General features: G+C 34.7%; 1 protein-coding gene across 1 annotated transcript in view; it reads right to left on the reverse strand.

Annotated features, from left to right (window-relative positions):
* Positions 1 to 3409: 3409 nt before the first annotated feature.
* Positions 3410 to 26720, reverse strand: part of FYB1 (FYN binding protein 1) — a 169973-nt gene continuing 146662 nt past the window's right edge. The window contains exons 8-17 of the mRNA XM_059919068.1: positions 26235 to 26394; positions 25588 to 25732; positions 21197 to 21219; positions 20054 to 20120; positions 18866 to 19000; positions 17167 to 17192; positions 14875 to 14941; positions 12248 to 12338; positions 11163 to 11325; positions 3410 to 3447 (exon numbers count right to left, since the gene is read on the reverse strand). Of these exons, the coding sequence (XP_059775051.1) occupies positions 3410 to 3447; positions 11163 to 11325; positions 12248 to 12338; positions 14875 to 14941; positions 17167 to 17192; positions 18866 to 19000; positions 20054 to 20120; positions 21197 to 21219; positions 25588 to 25732; positions 26235 to 26394 (915 nt within the window). The remainder of the gene's footprint in view (positions 3448 to 11162; positions 11326 to 12247; positions 12339 to 14874; positions 14942 to 17166; positions 17193 to 18865; positions 19001 to 20053; positions 20121 to 21196; positions 21220 to 25587; positions 25733 to 26234; positions 26395 to 26720) is intronic.

The raw sequence follows: 26720 nt of genomic DNA on the forward strand, positions 1-26720 counted from the left end.
CATTGCTCAGTGTACTTTTCCAAGTAAAGTTTCTGGACAAATCTATTCTCTATCAAAATGAGACTCAAGATTATTTTACCTGGTACTTAATTAAATGTACTTTTTGATAGTAATTCTGAATGAGGTTGAAAATATTAGGTATTAGTAAGAATCATACATTTAAAAGGAGACTAAAAGGAACATAATTAACACTATGCTTCATTTCAGGTGAAATTAATTTTTTAGATCATAATTTAGAAATGTACACAAATGCTTAGATAATACTAGTGAGTAATACAGGTTATGAAATAAGTACCTACTTACTGTCGAAGCACAAATATTTTTGTGGATAAAAGCAATTCTTATTAAGATTCATGGTATAATGAAAAATACACTAATATTTCATTCTTTTTTTTCAAAGAAAATAAATAAGAGATTTTTCCTTGATTTTCAGTCATGTTCAAAAATAATTTTATTTCATTATACCATGGCATTTGCCTTTCTTAACATTTTCAGGTGATTCAAATTCTAATCAGATTGGAAGGCTCTAATTAATCCAGCAAGCTATTTTCAGTATTTGTAAGAACAGTAAGTTCACCATGACTGTTCTCTGTGCTGGGTGCCACGTGAGACTTACCATCAGCAATATCATCATAAATCTCTCCATCACTGTAAATGTAGAAAATAAATTTTATTTTAAAGAAAGAATCTTCTTAACATTAAAGCAATATTTAGGTTATAAGTTTTATAATGTGATTTTATGTGACACAAAGCATTTAAGGGTGAGAAGTTACATTTATAGGTGGGAAGAAATTTCATATGCATCTGTATCTCCTTTCATTGACTTAATCTAATCCTCTGTTTCATTCTTAAAGCGTGCACACACACACACACACACACACACACACACACACACAATTTATTCCATATCATAGACATACAGAATAATGAAAACATGCCCCAGGAGCATAGACCATACCTTACTCATCTTTAGATAGAACTATAAGCCTAGCATACGGCTGTCCTTGGTCAATAGTGTTTGTTGAACTGAACAAACTGAAAAATCATGGCACAGTACTCCACTGGGGGCCCTAATCCAAAACTGCGATGGATTCTTTATGTTCAGTAATATCAGATTTATACTACTTTCACTTGAACTTCAAATGTTGAAGTAAATACAAAAATATTTGGCATAGGAAATGGGTGCATCATTTTTGCAATGTTTCTAATTATAATTTGTAAATATTAATTTAAAATATATAAATATTGGTTGCAAAATAAGCAGCCAGTATATGGTTTGTATGGTGATTCTTTTTTTATTTATATATTTTATTTATTTATTTATAATTAATTAATTAATTAATTAATTTTATTTTTGGCTGCGTTGGGCCTTCATTGCTGCACGCCAGGCTTTCTCTAGTTGTGGCGAACGGGGGCTACTCTTCGTTGTGGTGCATGGGCTTCTCATTGCGGTGGCTTCTCTTGTTGCGGAGCACGGGCTCCAGGCATGCGGGCTTCAGTAGTTGTGGCAATCGGTCTCCGTAGTTGTGGCTCGCGGGCTCTAGGCCCGTGGGCTTCAGTAGTTGTGGCTCATGGGCTCTAGAGCGCAGGCTCAGTAGTTGTGGCGCACAGGCTTAGTTGCTCCGCAGCATGTGGGATCTTCCCGGACCAGGGCTCAAACCCATGTCACCTGCATTGGCAGGTGGATTCTTAACCACTGCGCCACCAGGGAAGTCCTATTTTTTATTTTAAAAATTTTTTGGCCATGCCGCACGGCATGTGGGATCTTAGTTTCCCGACCAGGGGTTGAACCCATGTCCCCTGCATTGGAAGCATGGAGTCTTAACCACTGGATTGCCAAGGAAGTCACTGTATGGTGATTCTTATGTTATATAATTTTAAAAATATTTGTGGTTATAGGAGGCATCCATAATAATAGTTCTGGTGAGTTTTACACATTTTAGGTTTTATCTTGCCCTGAATCTTTGTGAAATATTCTATTCCACACACACACTGAGTCCCTCCTATGTACCAGGAGATATGAGTAAGACACAGCTTTTATTTCAAGAAACTTATAATCTAATGGAGGAGAGAATGATATGCAAATAATTAAAATAGAAAGAATTATAAATATTAATATAGCCTTGAAACATAGGATACACAAATGTAAGGTGACTTTGTCATTTAGACCAGACCTACTCTTGGTTCCTATACTACCTCTGTGCATTTATCATGGAAGCAGCAGCAGGCTTTTCAAATTGCTGCCAACTATGGCAGATGCTGTGAGTTCCCTATGTCTTCTGTTTGGATCCTTTCTCTGAGATTGAGGGAGGATTTGGCTAATGGAAATCTGATACAAATGCAAAGAGGACAGATTTTTTTCTATCATTCATTCAATAAACTTTTATCAAGTATTCACTTCAATAGGTGGTAAAGCAATAATTACTTAGAGAGTACACTTTCTGAATTCTCTCTTAATCATCCTGTAGTAATCACTGATGAAGACATGGTCCCGTTATTTGTCACACATTCTTTCCTTGAAATTTGTATCTTTCATAGAGTAAAACCTATTGAAAAGTCCCATGCCTACTACTGTGATTAATGCTCTGAGGAAAATAAAAGTATTGTGATTATTTTTCTTTTGACTCTTTCCTGGTTTGCTGACAGAGCCCTTAACATTGCTTTGCCTCTTTCTGATTGGTGTCAGGTTGTTTATGGATACAGTTTGTGAATCTTCCTTGATTTCTTAATCATGCTGAATTCTGTAAATCTCTGTATTGGTATATGACCTACCCTGATAATGGAGTTCATTTCTTGCACTGGTTTACTTGGAATAGAGTCTTATAACATTGGGGGTGGACTCTAATAGCACTAGTACCAGACTGTGACAATGTCCTATTCATAAAAATAGAAGAATCATTGACCACTATCTTTTTCTGGCATGCTTCCAAAAAAGGCAACTTAATAGTCTACTATGCCTGGTGTGAGTAAAGAAAAGCCTTCAATTAGGGGCCAAGCTATAAACCGTTAACAGGTGATATTTGTACCTACTCTGCAGACACTAATAGATACCTGATTAATTCAATTCAATCAACTGCATTAATAGCTAGCGAAATGCAAAGTATTAATGAAAGTGTTAGTGGTTTTGACCTGTCTGCGATATTTGCAATGTCTGTATCCAATGAATATATAAAACTATGAACTGTATAATCATGAATGAGAAGGGCTCCTCCTTTATATTTAAAAGAGTGACACTTTATCAAAACTAACTTCGTTATGGGTACTACCATATTGACATTAGTATAGCATATTGTTTTAAAATTTATTTATGATAGTTTAGTAGATTATATTATGTAAGTGGTATTAGGAATCTTTCTTAAAGAAAAGCATATAATTATTTTTGGAAGTATAGTAGTAGAAGAAAATGGGCTTACTTGTCCACCAAGTAACTCCGAAGGACATAACCATCTAAGAAAGAAAAAGAAAATAAATTTTATTAACAGTACAAACTTGAAAAATCCCTACTATTTTTAAAGGAATTGAAATAAAATTTACTAATTAAAAGAATATGATATAATATATTGAATAATTATTTCTGTCTCCAAATATGACTTATTTTTCTTATTTGTGTCCACTTTTCTCTCCTTCCTTTTTTTTAACATCTTTATTGGAGTATAATTGCTTTACAATGGAGTGTTAGTTTCTGCTTTATAACTTTTCCTCTTCTCTCTAACTTTTTTTCTCTCTCTCTCCTACATGACTCTTTTCCTCCATTTACAATCTTTCCTCCTTTCCCCCTTAAATTAAAAACCAAGATTTTCTTTTCTAAGCTACTGTAGGTTGTAGCACAAGCTTCTTTCACATTTTACTCTATTTCTTTAAGGTGTTACCCATGTGACACAGTTTTAAGAATTTATTAAGCATAATTTCTCCTATGACAAAAGTAGGTCACAGGTAGGGATTTTAAATATCACCAGGTCTAAGACTTAACTTTTCAAATTTTATTATACTGAACAGTCAGAACTGTGTTCCATTACCCTTTCAGATCCGCAATCTAGTGTTTACTTGGGGAAGTGTGCATTCTAAATGGTTTCAAAACAGCTCTCTTATAATCAGCGTGAAAGATCTTTCACTATTGCTTTTGCCATTTGACAGAGCATCAACGTTTGCATTTTCATCTTTCATGGAACAAATAATTATTAGAAGAGCACGTATCAGGGATTCTAGTGATTCCTCTGTTAAATGGAAAATAGACATTTTATACAAGAAAGCAAAGTTTTTTTTCACTTTATTTTTGCCCCTCTTGTGCAAAATACTCCTAAGAAAAAATATGGGCTATTTTTCTTAAGAAAATGTCTGCTGACATCTAATTAATGTTACTAACCTTTGGAATTATTGGTTTTGTGTTAGCGCCTAGCTACTGTTGTATGCTTGAGATTAGTACCATTTATAGTCTTGTCAATACAGCTTCTAAATAACTTCTTTTGCTGAGTCAATCTATTGTTTTTGCTCCACCTCAGATCTAGTTTTGGTTCTAAATCAGAGTAAATGTGTAAAAACTGATAAAGCAGGAAGCTCACAAGCAAAAATTAATACCAATGTTAATAAACTTAGGTAAACATACTAATATCATATAGCCATTGATTTAACATGCAAGATTCTTTTAAAGTTAGAATCATACAACTGAAATTGTGGATTAAAATTTAAGAAAATGAACTTTCCCTTGAAATATTCCAGGGTAAAAAAAATTCCACCAAAATATTTTGTCAAGAAATTAACTACTTGTTGATGAAAATTGTTCATAAGAATCATATTTGTAAAATAAAGAATCAAGGTTATCTTTGAATTCCTGCAGCATGGCAGTAATGAAGCATATGTCAAAATGATAAAAGTACAATAAGTAATATTTTTCTCAAAGTATGAAAAATTAGACCATGTTATACCTTCCTTTTTATTTCAATTAAAGAAGTGGAAAAATTAATATAAAGGTCATCTAAAATTAATATCTATGATCCTTGGGTAGACTTTGATTCCACAGTTCTTTCAGTCATTTCACGTTAACAAAACTTAAAAAAAAGTTAAGGTAGACATCATCATTTAGCATAATTTTTAAAGGGGGATAATCTCATCTCTAACAAATTCAACTCTATGTGTGTCTCTCAAAAGAGAAACTCTGTGCAAATAACAGACTTTTTGAACAAATTGTGGATTTTGTGTCAGGCTTCCAATAATTGAAGTCTGTCTTTACTTGTACTTATGTTTAGGGCTAACATAAAGTGTGAACCATTTCTACAGACAGTAAGAGTCACAAAGTTTTTTTTTTCGTTAGTTAAAATTGGTGGTTATGTTTTCATTTTGAATTTTCTCTTAAAACAACTTGGAAAATAAAACAATACAAGTAAGTGTTCCCATGATATTCATGTTTAAATTAATAATTTAAAAATAACGACTGAAGCCTTTAACAATGAAGTCAATCTCATTGTGAGTTGTCTGGGCTTTGTAAAGTGTCTGAACTAATATTAGAATGTAGACAATTAGAGAAATGTATAAGAAGTAAGAAAATATTGCCAGAGATTGGAATTATTCTGGCCTCAAATATATTTCTGTTGTTGTTTGTAAAAAATATTTAGAAGGTCAAGAGAAACAAAATCCAAAACAAAGAGAATTTAATCACTATTTCTGGAAATAAAAGGTTTTTATTTTCTTGTGCTTGTAGGTCATCTACTTTTTAAAACTTAGTTATGCTAAAATTGTGTAGACCTGGATAAAACACTATCTGTAATTAGGCATAAAACAGTCCTTTCAATGACCAAAGTTAATAACTCATGATATACAGCTTAATTACCTAACCTCACAAAATTTATTATAAAAAAATATATTTTCTTAGCTTCTCAAATCCCTATTACATTTCCTCCTGTATCTTGACTCTTCAAGAGTTCTATGGAGCAGCTTTTTCTTTTGTTGAAAGCTCTAATGTTGTTGCTGTTTTGTTGTTTTTGTTGAGCTACATAAACATCAATGATTGTGAATATTATTTAAGAACAAACTTATCAAGGGGTTGGGGTGTGGGATGGTACTGTGCTGCTCTACTTTAGTTCCCTGAAATGATGTGATCATTTGGGGCTCATAAACTATAAAATCACCATTATGTAGCACTTTTGCAGGTTTTGTATGCTTTTAATACAGCATAGGTTTTGCTGTCTAGTACCTTTAAAAATTTCTGCTGAAACTTCATTCTATTACAAGCATGATTCATGACAGTGTCAAAACAAGTGTCTTACCATGAAGTTTTAAACAACTTCTCCATGATAGTTCCTAGACACAAATTTTTTTTTTTTTGCAGTAGAAAAATGTTCTCTGCTCACATGTTCCATGAACATTCATCATAGGGAATGTAATGAAAAATACAAACAAATGAAATAAACAGAAAACCTCATCATAGTTCTGTAACATGCAGAGTGGCTGCTGTGTTTAGTTAGCTCTATAATATCGTGGGCACTGGCACACCAGGGATTCTCACACATAGTATGAAATTATCATTAGGAAATCTCACATTCATAGAACAGAACACAGTGACTCGAAACAAATGTTTTGAAATATGTGGTGGGTAGAGTCGGTTAAGAAAGTAACACCCACCCACCATATGTGCCAGTTAATTTCTTCCCAAAACATTTACTTGCTACAGTGCAGATGTGTCCCAGGACTAATGACTCACCTTTCAGAAGGGTGTTGTGAATATAAAATTACCAAGAATATACAAAACCATCTTTGGAAAAAATGAAAAATATCTTTGTTCTAATATTTTCAAATTTTTTACTCAATAAAAATGACAAATTTTATTATTTCCTTATTATTTCGTTTGTTGTGAGCAAGTCCAGAAATAAAGTTAAACTTACTCAATTTGCCCTCATGCAGTTTAAAAACAATAAAGTCATACTGCATAGATTTACTAAGGCAAGTGGAACAACGTCCGACTTCAAGAGAAAATGCTCATAAGGTAATAGAAATTAAAAATGAAATGCAGTGTATAATGCTAAATATAAATTATTATCCTAGTTCTATAAAAATGTTCTGTTTCCCTCTCTCTTTTTCTCTCCCTACTTATTTTTAGGGCTTCAAATTAGGTGACATTAAATTTCTGAATACAAAAATTTTCTTCAGTGAACATGTGTTGTTTTAAAATCGAAACCAAAATTACCTAAGCAAAGAAATGATCAACTGGATTTGGGGACACCCAAAGCATCTTTAAAATTCCCCTTCCTTTGATGCCCGAAGGAAATGGACAACATTTTGATCACAAATAACTCAGCTCATGTCTTTTCTGTAGAAAAATTTTTCTACTTTTTTGTAGAAAAATTTTCTCCAGTGACAGGAGGTGGGAAAACTCACAGCTTATGAGACTTTGAGTTGAGGAACATGCACAAATATTAGCGAGAAATTCTAAACATTTGGGAATGTGCCAGAAATATATATTTAAGATCTCAATGCCTCTACAATATGCTTTTCTACAAGTCAGTGGGTGAGACCTGATCAAATGTGATAATGCCTGTAAAAGTGGCTTGTACTCTACTCCACAGTGGGAAGGGATTACTGTTAATGATTTAGCCTCTCATATCTATCATTACAAATTAGGTTTAAGTAAACTATGGTTTTCTTTTTTTTTTTGCTGGATTAAAGAAGAATAGGAAGTAAGGAAAATGTTAGGGTCATCATGGTGTTGGACTGCAAATGTCGTTACTGCTAATTAGATGTAGAAAAAAGGAACTGAAAGATTCAGAGTCTCCCAAATGATACACAACAAGTGAACCACATCACTATGGCTAAGACAGAGAACTTCTGTCTTCTAACAAGTTAAACTATTCAATGGACTTCTTCCTGTGAATGTCAGTATGTCAGATTTTCATCTGGTTATCCAACTGCAATCTCCAAATTGTTATACTCAATTCAGCAAGCCCCAAACAAGGTGCCAGGCAGTGTAGAATGTGTTGGCAATACAACGTTGAGAACATTTCACTGAAGCTACTCTCAAGCTCAGTCTCATAAGAGTAATAGATTGGAAAAACAGTAAGGACAGTGGCAGCAATAACAGTAGTGACATGGTGCAGCAAGGGAGAGATTAATTGTGTTAGGGTGGCTGCGGAGGAGTGAGTGAGTGTGCTTCCAATTTTAGATGACAACTGGGTTGTTTTTAATAGACAATTTATGGACATTCCAAGTAGAATAAAATAGCATGGAAGGATGAAATAGCAAAATTTATTCAGGGAATGACAAATGAGTAGTTTATATTTCTGGGGTGTTAGTTGCAGATGGGAAATAGTTGATGAAGGTGAGGCTAGATCACAAAGTGTTTTATAGACTAACCCTAAAGACTTCATGTGTTTAAAAATAATATTTGGGTAACAGTATGGTGAGTGGATTGGCTGAGAGAAGGGTAAGGGAGACATATCATTTGAAAGGCTATTGCAATAAGCCAGCTGAGGAAGGGTTAAATCCATACAACAATTGTCCCAAATCCTATGGAGGTATTTGAGGAATAGATCAGAAATTAAGAAAATTAAACATGTTAAGGATCCAGTTCAAGGAAAGACTAACCAGCAGTTTTAGAAAAATAAAGAAAAGCAAGAGATTTGGAAAAATAAAAGGGAAGTTAAGCAGATATGATCATTGAATTGTGGAATAATGCAATCGCAGATGCTCTTGGTGGCCCTCCCACCTGCCCAGGAGTAGGCTTCAATTCCTGATGGACAGGGAGTTGATGTATAAGTACCCCAGTTTGTTTCCCACCAGATGGGATAACACTGCCACTCCGAGTTCCCAACTGATTAAGCTCCTACTACTCAAGTGTACCTTGTTTTGATAACAAGATTTTATTAGCTGCCTTCTCAAGATTTTATCAGCTTCCTTCTCTTCCTAGTTTATTAACAAGATTTTATTAGCTGCCTTCTCTTCCCAGTCTACTTCTCCACGTGCTCATGGGAGTATCCCAGAATCTCCTCCCAAATGGGAAAGCCAAACTAAGACAAAGTCCAGGCCAAAGAAAGTCTATAAATAAAAAACAACTAGTATGCAAGTGCTACCGATATAATCACCTGGTTTTCATTCTGTTCGAGATGGACCCCAAAACCACCTAAGAATTGAATTAGTTATCAGTGAGCTTGAGAATTGTAAAGTGCATTGGTCCTGCACCAGAAAAAAAAAAAAAAAAAAAGAAGATAAAAGTTACAAGGAACCCTTGATTTTATCTACCAGAATGTCATGTAATGTTTTCACCTCTCATTTTTAACAGATGATAAATTCTAAGAGGATAGGAGTCCTCCAGTATTCATAGCAGTATTTAGAATTATTGATGTCGAAGTAGAAAATGATAGCAGATTACAAATTATCCCAGAATGGCTGTTGCTTTTCCTCATTCTTAAGGTCTACTGGTTCCTAGGTAGGAGTCTCCTCTGAATTTCTGTTTTTGATGCTGAATCTACATCTGCTCATCTGTATCTATACATGTTTGTTGTTGAGGTCATTTATATCCTGTTACTCAGAGCATGTTCTGTGGGCCAGCAGCATCAGTTACCTGGGAGCTTGGGAAAACACCTTACCTCAGACCTACTAAGTTAGAATCTGCACTTTTAACAAGATCCCCACGTGAAGTGTATGTACTTTGAAGTCGAGGAGCATTGCTCTAGATGGGATTTGTTGTGGGGACAGAAATCTCAGGCCAGCAGGGCAAGATAAGTCTGAAGCTTGTCCTCTGGAGAAAGGTCCACATGACAAGTACTAGAACAATTCTCTGTTGTGAAAAATGTGAAATAATTTGGAAAGTAGAGGGAAGGAAACATATCATTTAGGCCCATCACCCTAATCAGCCACTATTAGGATTTTAGTTTGGTTTCTTTTATTTACATATTTTTTAACATGGCTGTAAATAAATCCTATCCTACTTTAAGCAGGCTTCTTATTTCTCTTACTGTTGTATCATGAGAATTTCCTCATGCTATCATAATCATCCTGGAAAATACTCAGTTTGTATATTCATCATTACTTATTTAATAATTTTAAAAATTTGAACATTTAAAAATATTTTGATGACCTTTTAAAGCATGTAGTTATTCTGCATTTAAGACTATTCCTTGGGGGTACATCTTCACAAATCCTGGTCTGAATGGGGCTTTTCTTTGTCTTCTGGAGCTCCATCTTTGAATTATCTCCAGTGACCTTCAAGTCGTAACGCTACGTACCCCTGCCTGTTATCCTTTGCACCCACATTCCATTTTTTTCTTTTAAAGCCAACCACACCCCTTCCATAAAAACTTTAGATCCATTTTCCCCACCTTTGAGTCACTGTATTTTATTCTTAAAAAACCTACTTTGGTTCCTGTCCCTGAGTCACCCTCCTGTCATTAAAACTGAGCTCAGAGTTTGTGTTTTCCGTGCAGACATACCGAGCTGATATGGGACAGCCTTGCTGGCTATTCAATTTTAAATATAGGACAACGTAATTTTGATTTACTCTTCCCTGGACTTGAAATGAAATAAGCTTCCTTTTAAAACTGGACAAAAACATTTCCATCTGCCAGCTTTGGTAGCTGAGAAAGTCAGAGAGGACAGGACTCTCTCATGTTTATTTGGAATAGAATGTCGTATTAAATGTGGCCGAACAGGAAGTGAAAACAAGTGAATTTGCAAGGTAGGAAAACTGGAGATTCTAGGTGTGACATATGTGATATAATTTCAAACCAGACCAGAGCAAGAACCACTCACTACTTTAGCAGAGTGGTTCTCACTTTAGTGTACATAGGAGCAAACTAGGGAAGCCGTTATGATCAGACTCTGTCTGACCCCCAGAGCACATGACTCAGCAAGTCACGGGTGGGTCCAGGGTGTTAGAATGGTAATACACACAGGAGTTTTCTGATGCTGGTGATCTGTGGGACCACATTTTCAGAAGCACTAATTTGGCATAACTTTGGTAACTCAGTGCCAAATATAGCAGGTGGGAAATGAAAAAAAAAAAAATTAAAATAAAATACATTGATTCCAGCACAGCAAGATCTCCAGTTTCTTAATGTTTTCCACAATTCACAAAGCATGGAGCAAAAACAGTTAATACAAATAGGAGTGATCACTAAAACTTGTTTAGTCGTTAAATTCTGGGGTGTCCTATCTATAAAGAGTAAATAGTGACTTACATTTTCCTTCTTCATTCCTGCAGAGAACTTTTGTATCATCTGTGTTTTGTATAACTTGCAGGGGTTCTCCAGGCTTTACCTGTAGATCTCTGTTCCCCCACTTTTTAGAAGTTAAGTAGGGTGCAACTTTGGTGGAATAGAGGACTCTAATTTCACCATCATACTGGAAAAATAAGGAAAAACATTTACATTATTGATTGATGTGTATTATTAAAGTAATTCATTTATTGACAGATTTATTAAGAAAATCTTTGTTAAATAACTAGTTCCTTGTTTTCAAAAAATAACAAAAACTTCTTTGGAGAAAAATCACTCATAACCTCACCAACCTAATAATTATTTTTAAAATAAATTTTTTTTTAAATTTAAGATGTAATGCATGTGTTGATTTGTCTCACTCATATATTGCAAAATGATAACCATCAGAACTTAAATTCTATTGGCTTGATCACCTCGCAATACTACCACTTCTTTTTTTATAGAGAGAACATTTAAGATTTGCTCCGTTAGGGACTTCCATGTATATAACACAGTATTGCTAACTATAAGCACCGATCTAACTGCTGAGTATTTGTACCCTTTGACAGACATCTCCCCATGCTCCCCTCCTCTGGTAACCACGATTTTACTCTTGATTTCTGTGGGTTTGGTTTTTTTAGATTCCACATATAAGTGATGTCATACAGTATTTGTCTCTGTCATTCTGACTTATTTCACTTAGCATAATGCTCTCAAGGTCTGTCCATGTTGTCACAAATGGCAGGATTTCCTTGCTTTTCATGGCTGAATAATATTTCACATATATCTATCTATCTCACATCTTTTTTATCTATTCTACTTTTAGCTTACCTTTTTATTAAGTTTCAAAGGACAGCTAAATTTAGATGATTATCACAGTACATATATTGTGCATGTATGAGAGTTTACTTAATTTCTTATAGGAATAAATTTAAATCTAAAATAAATTTTGTAGAAAATAAGGGAGTTGTGATGGAGAACTGTGATATTGATAATTACACTTTGAAAAATCATCAATTTTTTCATTAGCACTTTGAACTTTGTATGATATTTAAATGTAAACATACTTTAAATTTTTTCCTGAAGTCTTTTTCTTCTTTTTCTTGCTTTTTCAGTTTCTTAGGGTCTTTTTCTTCTGCCTTGGCCTTGGCTCCTTGACTAGGATGGCAGAACACACATAAAATGGCATTTAGTTTCAAAATATAAGAAGAATAGTGTATAACAGACAATTCATAACATTACATTTTTGTTAAATTTCATTTTCAATTATCTGTGTTAGAAATCTAGTACATTCATTGTAATAAATGATGACATTTCATAATGCAGAATAGATCTTCAAGAGAATACAGACTGAGTTAAAATGGAAGTGAGAGATAATGTATTATGTTGAATGGTATAAAATGACTGAAGTATAGTTTAAACATGGTTACATATCAGCAGTTTCATATGATTCAACCTAGTCTTGAACCCCTTATATTTTTCAACCCTTCCTAGATAATTAAGTGGTTTGGCTAATGTCATAGAAAAGGCTTTTTAAAAAAGAACACTTTGTGAAAGACTGATTTTTATGGCTTAAAAAATTTATCTATATATAATCGACTTAAAACAAAGCCAGGGTCATATCTCATGATACCAACTAAAGCCAATTATTATAAGAGAGGTGAACAGCTCTGAGGTAGTGATTCTCCAGCCTGGCCACATATAGGACCACCTGGGAAGTTTTTAAAAAATACCACTGCCCTTTTCTAATTCCCAGAAATTAAATTAGTTAAAAATTCTAATTAATTAAATTGAGTGAGGTCCAGGTACTGACATATATATTTTAAAAGCTCCCAGGTGATATTAATTTGCAACCAAGGTTGTGAACAATTCCTGGGTTAAGTATGGATCTTAGGGAAAGGCTGTGACTCTCTGTAGGAGGGAATTTTAAAAATAAGAATATTTGTGAATAATGAAAAATTTTAAACACTGACATTAATTTTGATTACCTAAGGTAACCAAAATTTTGGTTACCTAAGGTAAAGTTTTGTTTGTAACTGATTTATTTAAAATTTTTGAATCTTAGAATTTAGTTCATTCACTGGGAAATGAATTATCACACTGTCCTGCCCTAGGTTCTGCATTGTCCCTCATACCTTCTCTCTGGTGGTACCTGGGTAGTAGTGGAATTGCTGGCCCGGATTAGCACTCTGGAGCGATCAGAATATGCATGAATGTTAAAAATGCCCCACAAGCTCTCTTTAAAGGTAATTTATTGAAATTTATTTAAAAAAATAGAATGCTGTGTTAGAGACACACGATTGCCTTAAACTCTGAAAGTAAGCAACGGGAAAGAAATTAGTACATATCGCACAAAGTTTAATCAGCTGGGGTTTATTTTGCTTAAAGAAAAGGGCCAGTGGGTGACTCTGGGTTCCTAGAGAGCTATTTAATGGAATGTGGTGGCATTTCTACAGTAATATTAAACACAAAAATGTGCTTAAAACTGTCAGGAATAGAAGCGACTTCCCAATGGTGAGGAATATTAAACCTTAACATATTTCTGAAGATTAGATTTTCCTTTCATGGAGAACTGAAAAAGGAGAATGATTCTCCTTTCATATTTCTGGTGTGTTTTGTCTGTAGAACTTGATCTTCTTATATAAATAACAGGATATTTTCCCCTCAGTTTCTTTGATCTTGCTCTTGTTCTGTAAAATTAGTTTAACAATGTTGGTAAAATAACCAAAAATGACAAAAACAGAAACTTAGAGTTCACTCATGCATTTTAACCAGTACAGCTCAGAAGACACCACTTACTGTATTCCATTGATGTTACTTTTATCCTTTAACTGATCAACTTCAAGGTCTTTTTATTCATCTTTCTTTTTTCTTGAAAAAGCTAGAGAGGTGTTCTTGCTTCCATACATAGCATGTATCAGATCATTTCACATATTTATTGGAGTATAAAAAAGCATACTAACATGTTATTTTCTATTACAAAAGAATTTTCAAAAGGTACTCCTCTTCTATTAACTGATTTTAGATTTTCTTACAACTTTTGTCTAAAATTAAATTGAAGCCTTAGGTAAGCTAAAGAATGTCACTATTCACTGTTGACTGTTTTTGTTTGTTTGAATGGAACCTTTGAGAATCAGATGATTTTGTGAAAAAGTGACATAACTCTTAAAAGTCCTTTCAAAACACAAATCTTCTCTCTCTTTTTTTTTTTTTTCATAAAAGGAAACGATCTTCTTGTGGAGGATGGAGGAGGCTTGAAGCAGGTGGGTTAGGATCGAGACATAAACTAAGCAGTGTGTTCAAGACAAAAAATGTTTTGAGAAAAAAGTAAAAAAGGGAGCGAATGAATCAGTGAGATGAGTTGCAATCAGGCTCTCAAATATTTTCCCAGTGAATGAGTGAATAAATGAATGAAGACATTGGTGAGTCATAGGTCAGAAGATAATCAGGGAACAGGGAGAAGGACCACTGGGAAGGGGTGAGGGGAAGCGAGAGAGAGAACGAGGAGGAGGACCTGGGCTATCCATCCATTCACAAACCTGTCAGACAGGTCAGAGTTGGGATCAGGGAGAGGAGGACAGAGCCAACAGGATGGCACACAGTACACACGCCCTCACTGGGGTTTTATTCCAGCTGGATTTTCTTGAACCGTCTGATTTTCATTACTTCATTGTAATGAGAACATTTAAATTACCTCATCTCTGGTGGTGGAGCAGGGAAGTCAGAGGCATCCACATCATCATAAACTTCATCTCCCATGTCTAACGAAAGACAGAATAGCCAATGTTGAAACACTGTTAGTGTACATTTTGATATGAGCATTCAATGGTATTTTAATATAAAGACTGTTTCAAGGACAACAAAATAAGTTTTCCTGAGGTCTCTGTACATTTCTCCTGGAAGCACTGCCTATTCCTTAAAAGGGAGAGGTTCTTATCTTCCTTGATGCTTGTGTTAAATATCCCTCAAAAAGAAAAACAACAACAACAACAAAACAGTGGCAACGATTATAACTATTGTTACCAGGGAAAAACCCCTAAAGCAGTGACTGAGATTATTTGAATATCCACAAGGGTGATGAATTGTAAGATTAGTAGATTGCTGACAAGCAAATCAATATTACTGGCCACTGGCTGCAGGTAGAGATTGAAGTCAAGATTTTTATGGGATTTGAGGTGCTAGGATAATATATATCATTTTATTTATATGTCTTTGTCTTTGTGCCTATCTATCTATCATCTATCTATCTATCTATCTATCTATCATCTATCTATCTATCTATCTATCTATCTATCTATCTATCTATCTATCCTCTCTTTTGCTCATTGATCTGTCTTTATTAACTTTTACCTTATAGGAATATTATGTGTGGCACTATTGTAAAATAAACGACACTTTTGGTACCAGCAGGTCTTGAGAATCAGTATTGGTGGAAAAGTTGCTATGACCTGAACTGGTTCAATGGCTTTTCCAATGTGTAGACATTTTTCTTGCTTCTAGACTTCTTGTTAATAAAGTCAGGAGGAATGCGTCCTCTCTATACCTATTAAGTTGCTCCACAGCAAATTAAGCTAAAGAGATGAGTTGAAGAGAGTACAAATGTTTTAAGGAATGATTATCACAGAAAGTTTAAAATGCTCTCTGGTAGTGGTAAGGATTTGATTTCCTTTAAAAAATCCCCCCCCCCCCACCTTGGGACTTCCCTGGTGGCACAGTGGATAAGACTCTATGCTCCCAATGCAGGGGGCCTGGGTTCATCCCTGGTCAGGGAACTAGATCCCACATGCATGCAACAACTAAGAGTTCACATGCCACAACTAAGGAGCCCACTTGCCGCAACTAAGACCCGGCATGACCAAAAAAAAAAAAAATCCCCCCCTTCTGTATATATGTACACATATATATATATGCTCTGTATATGTATGTATATATGTTTGTGTGTGTGTGTGCATGTGTGTGTATTTTCCTCCCACTCAGGTTAACTAATTTCACAGGATAAAACTTGCTCAACTACATGAAGGATCTATAATAAATATGTAAAAATATGACATATCACTGGTTTCCAGAAAGGGAAAAGTTACTATTCCATGCACATGCACTTAATACACCTTTGAGAATGAAAGAAAATTAAAACAAGAAACACATTTTTTACTTAATTGATCACATTTTTTCCATTTTATGCCTACTATTTGTGGAGCTAAGTTTCTTGAGTACTTTTTGAAAATTATAGATTAAGATATAAGCTTATCAGTTATTGATCAATTTGAGTTAGAGCCTTACATATTTTCAAATTGATAACTGAAAACAAAGTCAGATAAACAGTTTGGAAGAATAGATTATCTTTGTGTTTGGTTTGCTCTTTCAATTTATTTACAAGTTAAAATAAACTTTTTGAAAGCCCCTGAATATTCTTGTGAGACATTTTATTTTGTTCAAAGTAAATTTAAGAAAACTCCTTTAAAGATCTGTCTCAGCAGGGGTAAAAAAAATAAGCTGATCAAAATTGTACAAAGAAGAAACTGTTTCACATTGAGCAGTGGAAAATTTTCCAAAGACAATATAAGTGATACATTTAAAAAATCAAAGAAATTTAGATTTAGAAGGACCTTCGTGGCATATAATGTGGCATGTTTTCAGAAATCTTTATGCAGAAGTCCAGTATATCAAGCTCTGACTGAATTGGGGTGGGGGGGGGTCCATGGGGAATGTTGGGGTCCAACCCTATTCACTTGTCCCTTTCTCCATAGTGATCCTATGGCTGGAAGAACTGTTTAAAAATCGTTGATATTTTAAAATTTCCTCTTCCCACTATTTTACTGTTGAGAAACTATGGCGACCCCAGGTGCAGTTACTTGACAAGGTTACACAATTTATTATTTTCAGAGTCAGGACTTTAATTCAGACAGCGTGACTATAGCCAATCCTTTCCATTACCTCAACTGCAAGAAGTGAGATATAAAATATACAATTAGCTTTTATTACTTACCCACTTGTTTAGGAGGAGAAGGGAAACTGGAAAGAAAATGAGAACACAGTTATAATCAGACCAATATAAACACAGAAATTGAGTCTTTTATTTAGGAGAGACATGAATAAGTAATAGCCTGGAGGCTTATACAGTCTAATTAATCTGTTGACTGTCATTCCTTTCTCATCCTCCATTTCTCTGCTAAGTCCCAAGTTTTTGTCCATCAATCCGGAATTTAGCAAGACTTTTTGTGAACTCCAGTGTTGACCAAAAAAGTCAAGAGTCAAGATATCCAGTGGTTTATTTTGCTCACAGCCATTAGACCAATGTTTGCAGATGTGTTCTATGAAGTTTGGGCATATTATCATACCAGAGTAATTAAATGGTCTCAGTATTCTGGAGTCATTGTGGCATAGCTCAGGCCCAAAACTGTTTATTTGACTCAGAATAGAAATGCCGAGTCAAAATCAGCAGAGGTCATAGGAATCTTTATATGACCATGTTTCAACAATATGTACATGTGTATCTCCAAACAGAAGAATGGTGAATAAGAGAGGAATATCCACTGAAACTAGAGAGTAAGAGCTTATTAACAGAAGTGATTTGAAATCAGGATTGGGTGGCTTTTAGTTGCAACAGAAAAAGACCTTTGCTTTTATTACTTTCTGAGCTTTAAACACACACACACACATCACTGGAAGAATGGTGCACAGTTACAGTAAAGTGTGAAAGGTCATTAGTTCAAGTGATCTAAAACCAGAATTAGCTGGTGTGTAATTAGAGCAAAAAAAAAAAAAAATCTCTGCTTTTATTTCTAAGGACTACATTTGAGTAATGCTGCATGAAGGGAAGATTTGCTATGTTTACTTATAATTTTAAGAGTCCTGTTTATTGAGTGTTGTTTTAGTGTCTCACAAAAGGGTTTAAAATTAGGACTTCTATGTGGAATTAACATCTTATAAAGACTTCAGTTAAGTGTGGTGAATCTATTAGGCACATATAAAATAAGGATATCCTGTACCGGCGAGTGTAATTAAGATCCTTCAAATTCATACTCATGGAACTTATACTAAAGGGTTATTTTTGGATGGAAAGATAAAATTTATGCTTTAGTTTTATTTATACAAACTGAAGATGTTTAGAATAATTTTATTATAGGATAAATATGTAATTCAAGTAGAATTAATATATCACAATTGTGATATAGTTACAAAGACTTTAAATACTGTACTTAGAGAAAAGAAATTCCAAATTGTGTCCTTTATTTCTAGCAATTAATTTTTAAAAGAGAATGTATATTTTGAAGACTAGTCAGTATACAATATTATATAATAAAATGTGGCATTGGAATTGTGAACATTCAGATTGATGCCACAGTTAAAAAAAGTCTTACTAAATGGAGGGTGAGTGTGTATGAGTGTGTGAGGGTGTGTGTGTGTGCACTTGTGCGTGTGTGTGCTTGCACATGTTTGAATGGAAAGCAAAATATATTTTTGAACCATACGATGGTTTTCGAATACTTTGTGCTCCTCTCATATAAATGCATGAGTTTAAGGGTGACACAGTAAATGAGGCTAGAATGACTAATGGAAAAACACATTAAAATGGCTTAAAAGTCTGTCAGAATTTGGTTATTGGTTATAAAATATTAGCAGCATTTGATTAAATTATTAGTGTTGTTATCATGCACTGGATTTGGTGGTTGGTCGACTCTTACGATGAACCTTCATTGTCTGACTCAGAGTCTTTTGGTTTCTCTCGTATACTTTTCTTTCTGTCATCTTTTCCCTTTAACATCTTCAAAATCCCCCAGGACCACGTGTTACTCTTCTCTTCAACCTGTAGCGTGGAGCTTTGGAGCATGCAGGCATTGATCAGATTTTTTATAATTATACTGCTTTGATCATTCAGGCTGTAAGCTACTCATTGTATTGAACAAAATGAAGCTATTATGTTTATAGGTTATGGCCTTTGAATACTGCTGCTACTAGGTAAATAGCAGGTAAGTTATTTTTTCCTATTTGGTAGATTTCTCCTGGTTCTTAAACTAGCGAGCTGAGTCAGGATTAAGTTTTAAACATCAATTTAGCTTTACTGTATTAAAAGTAAGTTGTTAATAGATTAAAAATTTTTAAATATGTATTTAAATTTTAAAATACGCCATTTCAAAAGTTTAAACACCTAAAGGATTCAATACTGGTTTTGCCACAGATAGCATATGACCTCAGTTTATTTGGGTTGCCTACAACTATGATTAACATACAAAGGATAGCCATGCGACTGATTAACTTTCCAGATTGTCGTAAAAATAAATTTTTTTTTTTTTTGCATTTTTGAGTGTTTTATTTATATCAAACTGGATAAAATGTGTGTATTTCTCATACAGAAAAGACACGTCGAGGTAGAAATGTACCTTTCAACTATTCATGGGTACACAAGTACACTGGGGAGATTGTAAAAGTGCAGATTGTGATTCAGTAGGTCCGGTGGGCCTGAGTTCTATTTTTTTAACAAGCTCATTTTTAACTAGTGATGCCACAGTCTCTGATTCATTAACCACAACTGTGAATATCAGAGACATAATTAGAAAAATAAATTATTGATTGATAAATAAATGATAGGGAAAAGTTTGAAAAAAAATCTGCAACACTTCTAATCCTTTATCCCTTTTTCATTTCACTTCTTTTGACGTAGTTATCAAGGTTATTCCAAACAATATACCACTTCATTTGAAGTGTGGTGCAGTTACACTTCCGCATTTACTAATGCTGTTAAACATTCAAATAATTTTTGGTAACGTAACAGGGAATGCTATTTCTGCTTTTTATTTTAAATAGAAATCAAGACTATTCAATTCCAGTACATACAATACTTTGCAAAAAGGCAGTTCGCTGATCATTCTTACCCATTAACAGAATCTTCCTCTTCTATCCCATCATAAATATCATCGTCTGGGGGAGGTGGGAACATCCCTTCATGTGAATTAGGGGGGAAAAAGTCTTCTGTTAATTTTATAATTTGATCACAAATGTTCACTCAAAATTTGATAATAAATCTGTCTTATTTAATTGCAGAAAGCATCCTACTTTCATATCAACTATTGAAATAAAAAGTAGCTTTATTTCCCACTCTCACATAGGTAGTAGGTAAATTAATTATTTTTAACATTATTTTATAAGGAATTCTTAGATGTGAAATGTAACAAAAATATGAGGGAAGATAAAGAGTAGTATGCATGGGAGATGAAAGAAATGGGGGAAAATAACTATGAAAAAAGTAAAATTAAATAACGATGGAGTTAGAATTTTTTGCGGAAAAAGAAGGGAGAGGTGATAAGGAAAATGTAATTAATACTGAGGAGACATTCAGAAAAAGCTACTGATCAAGATATAAGTAAAGCAAAGCAAATAAAATGAAAGGTGAGTTTGTAAACATTGATGGGCTGACTTTTCATTTCTTTATTTCATTTCATCAATGTGATATTTTAAAAGTTAAACCTTTATTTGATTTGTTATCCTATAGTCCTTAGGAACCTTTCTATTTGACAGATATTTATTTAACAAATCTTTACTGAGTACCTTCTCTGTACAAGAATATGTACAATAAACTTGAAATTTGATTTTTAGGATGAGAATTTTAGCACTGCCAGGTATTAGTAACCCTTATTTTGTTGATGAGATAACGAGGAGACTTTAGGAGTCATAGCTAAGGTGACCATGTAAGTTATCACCCAAACAAGGATACTTCTGAAAGTGAAGGGGGATACTACTAAAAATTGTGCTCAGACAATTGGCATAAATCAAGACTGCCCTGGGCATACTGGAAGTGGAGTCACCCTATGACCCATAAGAAGCTTGGAAGAAAGAACTGACTTGCTCAGGGTCACTCAGTGTCCAGGGCTGGGCTCCAGGTCATTGGTTCCCAGTCCTGTGTTCTTTCTACCACATTAAGATCCTCCTCATTATTTGCAGACAAAAGCATTTTGTCATTAGTACACACAAAAACGTTGAAGACTTGCAGAAACTGCTGATGAAAGTGTGTGGCTTACCTCCACTTCCACTCTGACTGTGGCTAGGAAAAAAAAAGTGGACCAATTAAATTAATATATGAAGTATTTAGCTATCAGGGAGAGAAGTACATACATTGAGCAGTTATACAAAAGAAAAAATAACATTCCAATCAAAAGTTTATCAGGATGTTATTTACAATAGCCAAGATATATCAATAGAAGCAACCTAAGTGTCCGTCGACAGATGAATGGATAAAGAAGACGTAGTATATATACACAATGGAATGTCACTCAGTCATAAAAAGAATGAGATTTTGTCATTTGCAACAACACTGGTGGACCTAGAGGGTATTGTACTTAGTGAAATAAAGATAGTTAAAGACACATACTGTACGTTATCACTTATATGTGGAATCTAAAAAAAATAAAACAAATGAATGAATATTACAAGACAGAAAGAGACTTGCAGATATGGAGAACAAAGTACTGGTTATCAGTAACGAGGGGATAGGCTGGAGGGGCAAGTTGGGGATAGGGGTTTAAGAGGTACAAACTACTATGTATAAAATAAATAAACTACAAGGATATATTGTACAGCATAGAGAATATAGCCAATATTTTATAATAACTTTAAATGGAGTATAACCTATAAAAACATTGAATCACTATGTTGTATACCTGAAACTAATATAGTATTGTAAATCAACTATATTTTAGTTAGAAAAAAAGTTATCAGATGTTATATGTGAAAAGGAAGAAAAACTGTTCCTTATTGTAATAGATGAGTAGTAACAAAGCAAAAATCAAAGCAAAACAAACCTAATAAGAATCAAGTGAGATTCAGTACCATAAAGTATTCTAAACAATGATACTGTCTGCTTCTAGCACTTTCCCATGAGGCAGTTTTCAGATTATACAGTATTACATCATTCCATAGATGGACTTATTTATAAAAAGAGAGTATTATTCCAGAACCGTTACTGCATTAAATTCAATTTTCTTTTGCTATCTTATAGTCACAGCATTTAACTCTTAGTCCAATAGCATTACATTTTTTTAAAAGGGAGAACTTAAAAAAAATTGAAATCCTCTTCACGGGGCCTTTGTAGAGTGTGGCTCCTGATTGTCTAAATCCAGAATTCTGATTTTTAATTTATTTTGATAACATTCTATATTTCCCCTCTTTTATAATTGTCTGTTTTCTTGTCCATTTCTCCCACTAAAATATGGGTTCTGTGAGAACAAAGGAAGTGTAGAGTGTGAGAACTAAAAAAAAAAAATCTCAGAAGTCATCTAATTCATTTTGCAGAAAGAAATTCAGGCTCTGAGAAATGACGTGATATGACCAAGCCCACTTTTAAGTAAATGAAGAGATGAGAGGAGAACTTCAGCATCCTGCCTTCCCTTACAATATCCTTTTGGCTACACCTTGCTGCGCTCCCCGTGTCGCCGTTTTTGCCTTTTGGATAACCTGCCAGTAACAGATATCAGTCTGATATTACAATCGCATAGTGTAATTATACACTCATATCTGATTCCTCAACCTTTAAGTCAGAATAAAAGAAATTGGTCTGACGCAGATCTACTGCTAATCTAGAAATAAAAAGTACGTTTGATAATGGAACTTTGGAAAAAAACATGTTATAAATGTCCTAATATATAAATAAGAATTGATTTTTGATGAATTTTTAATATATTCTCTACTTGCTTACAAACTATTTTCACATTTATTGCCCTCAACACTTCCCTGTGAGCATGAAGCAAGCAGATAGAATTATGTGAAAAATTGCAGTTTGGGTTGGCTGCCACTTCTGGCAAATACAATATATTCCCTTGGAGAGTCTCCTACCCAATTCCTAAAGAACAGAGTTATAATCAGGAGCAAAGCCACCATCCATTATTTCATTTCTAGAGCCGTTCTTCAATTTCCTATAATGGTCTTTTTGGAATACAAACCATTGATCAGATGAATGAGAGGTAAGGAGAGGAGAGTGTGAGAAAAGAGGAAGAAAGAGAAAGAGGAAAGGATAAATGGCAGGGAAAAGGTTGGAAACATACATAGAAGAAAGTTTTTTTATGTGATGGAGGAGTGGTATTTGCACTTGTAATTTCCTTTTGTTCAACGTTTCACATTTAGTACAAAACATTGCTTAGTTGAGAAGAAAGGGAGAAGAACCGCTGTCGGGACCTGTGCTTTTAAGCCTCCTGTCTGCTCGCAGAATCTGAAGTACACAGTCAGCTCTCCTTACCCTGGAGGAATTGGGAAAGAGCTGGTAAAGAGTGCAAGGAACCAGGAGGCATCTGGGGGAGGGAGAGGAGAGGATGGTGCCTTCTCTTATTCTTGCCAGGACAAGCTGCCAGCTATACTCAGCGTCTCTCCTTGTTCTACTAAGGACAAAGCATATTCTGTTATGAGATCTCTGCCAGCAGCAGCTGTAGTTTCAAGAAAAAAAACTTGTGTAGAAGTGATGTCTCTTATTCCATTTTCTTATTAAACATGCATAAGGGAGGAATAGATGCTAGTAAATATTGTGGGGCTATACTTGTTTAAAATATTAAGCATTAAAACCATACACCTCCTCCAACCCCAGTTTATTAAATGGAAGATTCTTTTTCTGCTACATGTTTACTAACTAGAGATGTCTTTTAGAGCTGTGGTATGTATAGACTAGATAAAAGGAAAAGGTAATAGCATTAGTTTTGGGAAATAGTCACCTGTTATGGAAAATAATGCTTCATTTTAAGGCTATCATCCCTTTTTGTAGATTTATCATTTTTTTCTTGAGTATGTTCATCAGTGTAAATATGTATATATTAATATAACTGGGGTTCTTTAATTCCAAAATAAGAGAAATGTGTGTGTTTTTTTTAAAAAAGATAAAAGGCAAACATAAAGTATATATGTTGCTAATATATATGGTATGGAATACTCATGTCCAGAAAATTCTGTAACCCTCAGAATATGGCCATTTGGAACTTTGACCCCCAAATTAGCATTTACTGACTTTCAAATTAGGTCAAGGTGTTTCTTATTACTAAGGCCAATTTACAATCTGTAAACTCCAGTGCATACATCGCATGTTTTAATATATATTGCATAATTTATGATCATACCATGGTAAGAAGGCATGGAAGGCCATCATTCTTTTTTTTTTTGGCTATGCCATGTGGCTTGTAGGATCTTAGTTCCCCAACCAGGGATTGAACCCAGGCCCCAGGCAGTGAAAACCCAGAATCCTAACCACAAGTCCGCCAGGGAATTCCCTATTATTCATTTTAGAAAGACAAAACTGCCAGAGAGCAACATAAGTTTAATTGATGCCATGAGCTCAAAGTCCACAAGAGGGAAATTTAATTCTTCATATATTTCATAAGTATATTACTGTTTTGATCATTTTACATTTTTAAAATGGTTGATAATGAAAACATTTTTCCTTTAAAATTTGAGTTATGAAGAATGCAGACACATTTTTTCCCAAGTGAAGATCTAGCTCAGATCATGTGTTTTGGGATCACGTGGGGGGGTTTCCCAATTCCACAAATGGGCATAAAAAAAAGAGGATTCTTCACTGTGCTGGAGATTTTCCTTCTCCTTTTCCTTCAACTTGAAGGGATCATGGCTTTACCAGGAAAGGGAGCTATTGGAGGCAAAAAGGAATGGAAAGAAAAGGGGAATGGAAAAGGAAGGAGAAGAAAGGACAAGGAAGATCAGAGCTAGGAAAAAGAGACAGAAGAGGAGGCAAGGATAAAGGGAGCTGGAGACGGAGAAAAGAGAGAAGGGAAGGAAAGGTACGTGGGAGAAGATGGCCAGACTCTCCTCTGGGCTCCTCTACCCAAGAAAGATGTTCCCATAATTCTTGTGGGGAAGGTCATGCCATTCTAGTGGAATGAATGGAAAGTTGGACCCTTAGTTGATTGCCAGGGATCATAGGGGATTTTACATTTTTACTCTTAAAGAGCAAAGTAGAGTTGGCTTTAAAAAGCATTTTTGTCTGTTATGTTTTTAAATAAGAACGATGAATATATTTAGACTCAGATTTCAGAGAAAAACACTTTATATTTTTCAGAGCTAACTTCTACATCTCATCCTTCAATTTTACAAAGTCATACTTACTTTAGGCATATCCTTAAGATCAAATCAGAATAAATACTGTAAAACAGCATTTTGGATTGACAACACGTTTGGCAATATCTGGCAAATGGCCCATTATATTTTAAGTAGTATTTGATACATACAACCAAATAGTAAAATAAAAGACTATGGAGTTTCCAATGACTTTTCATCCATATTGAAGTGATTGTAAATGGTAATTTAGTTTAGTGATAGAGAGCAGTAGGAAATAGGGAAAGTAAAATTCTGGCACCTTAAAATCCACAATCTCTGACGAAGAGATGATGTGATTTGCTTTACAGTTTGTACTTACACATACCTGTTAACATCTTCCTGCTCTGCGACATCATCATATACTTCCTGGTCATCTTCAAAAGGTCTTGATGAAAGAGCACCGAGCGAGTTTTTTTTCCGTTTCAAGGAATCATAGTCAATCTCTACAGCCGTTGTTTTAATATAGCCGTCTACCGAAAGGGGAACAATTTATGTTCGGGTAACTGTAGCTTAAATATCATAAAGTTGTGAATAAAATATTAATTGCACACTTACTCTTTAAATTTTCCCTTTATTTCTTTGCTTGCAATTCTGATTTATAGACTTGTTGACACATGTTTCACTGTACTTTGTCAAAGTCTTACGCTGTTGTGGTTTGGGGTAAGCCTAGAGTCTATTTTCAAGATTCCAAAGTGATTCATATGAATCATTTTTGCCTTTTAACATCGATGAAGAACCTAATGCTCTTTGTTCCTCCCTGGGATACTATAAATATTTACATTTTTCCCCACTAAAAAGATTACACAGATGAGGTGAAGATGGAGCTCTACCTGTCATTTAAAACCTTCCTATCTTTGTCCACCCTGTAACGTGCTCCCAACTTAATGCTTATGAGTAGCTTTGGAAGAATTTTCACATTAATATTGGCTCAAATAGAAAACACTTCGAAGTTGTAGGAAAATGTGCACTCACATGACCCCCTGGCTGTTCTGCCCAGCCATTTTCCTTCAGGGTTGTCTGTGATTCGGATTATTTCAATTTGCTCTCCTTGCTTGAAGCTCAGTTCATTCTTTCCTCCTTTGACATCACAGCAAGCTTTTGCTTGGTGGATGACTTGAATAGGGCCTGTTAGCTGCAAAGAGGGAAAAAAAAAATCACGACTGGCTTCTTTACTATTCAGAACATCTTTAAGGAATGTGGTTTTGAAAGACAGTATGTCCACCACTTGCCAACCTGCCTATTTCCAACATTTACAAGTTTGAACTAGAAGTTGAGGGTGAATGTCATTCCTGGTGAATGTTCTTAGAGGAGGGGTTAGGGGAAAATTGCAGAGGTCAGACAGAACCAGCAAAGAACAGGTAAGCACATGCTCGGGGGCCAGGAGAGAGTGGCAGTGATCTGTTGACCTCGGGAACTCTGTGGAAGATTTGCAGAGAAAGCCACTGATAACCGAATACC

The sequence above is a fragment of the Balaenoptera ricei genome, chromosome 3 (genome assembly GCF_028023285.1).
Source record: "Balaenoptera ricei isolate mBalRic1 chromosome 3, mBalRic1.hap2, whole genome shotgun sequence".
Classification (NCBI taxonomy): domain Eukaryota; kingdom Metazoa; phylum Chordata; class Mammalia; order Artiodactyla; family Balaenopteridae; genus Balaenoptera; species Balaenoptera ricei.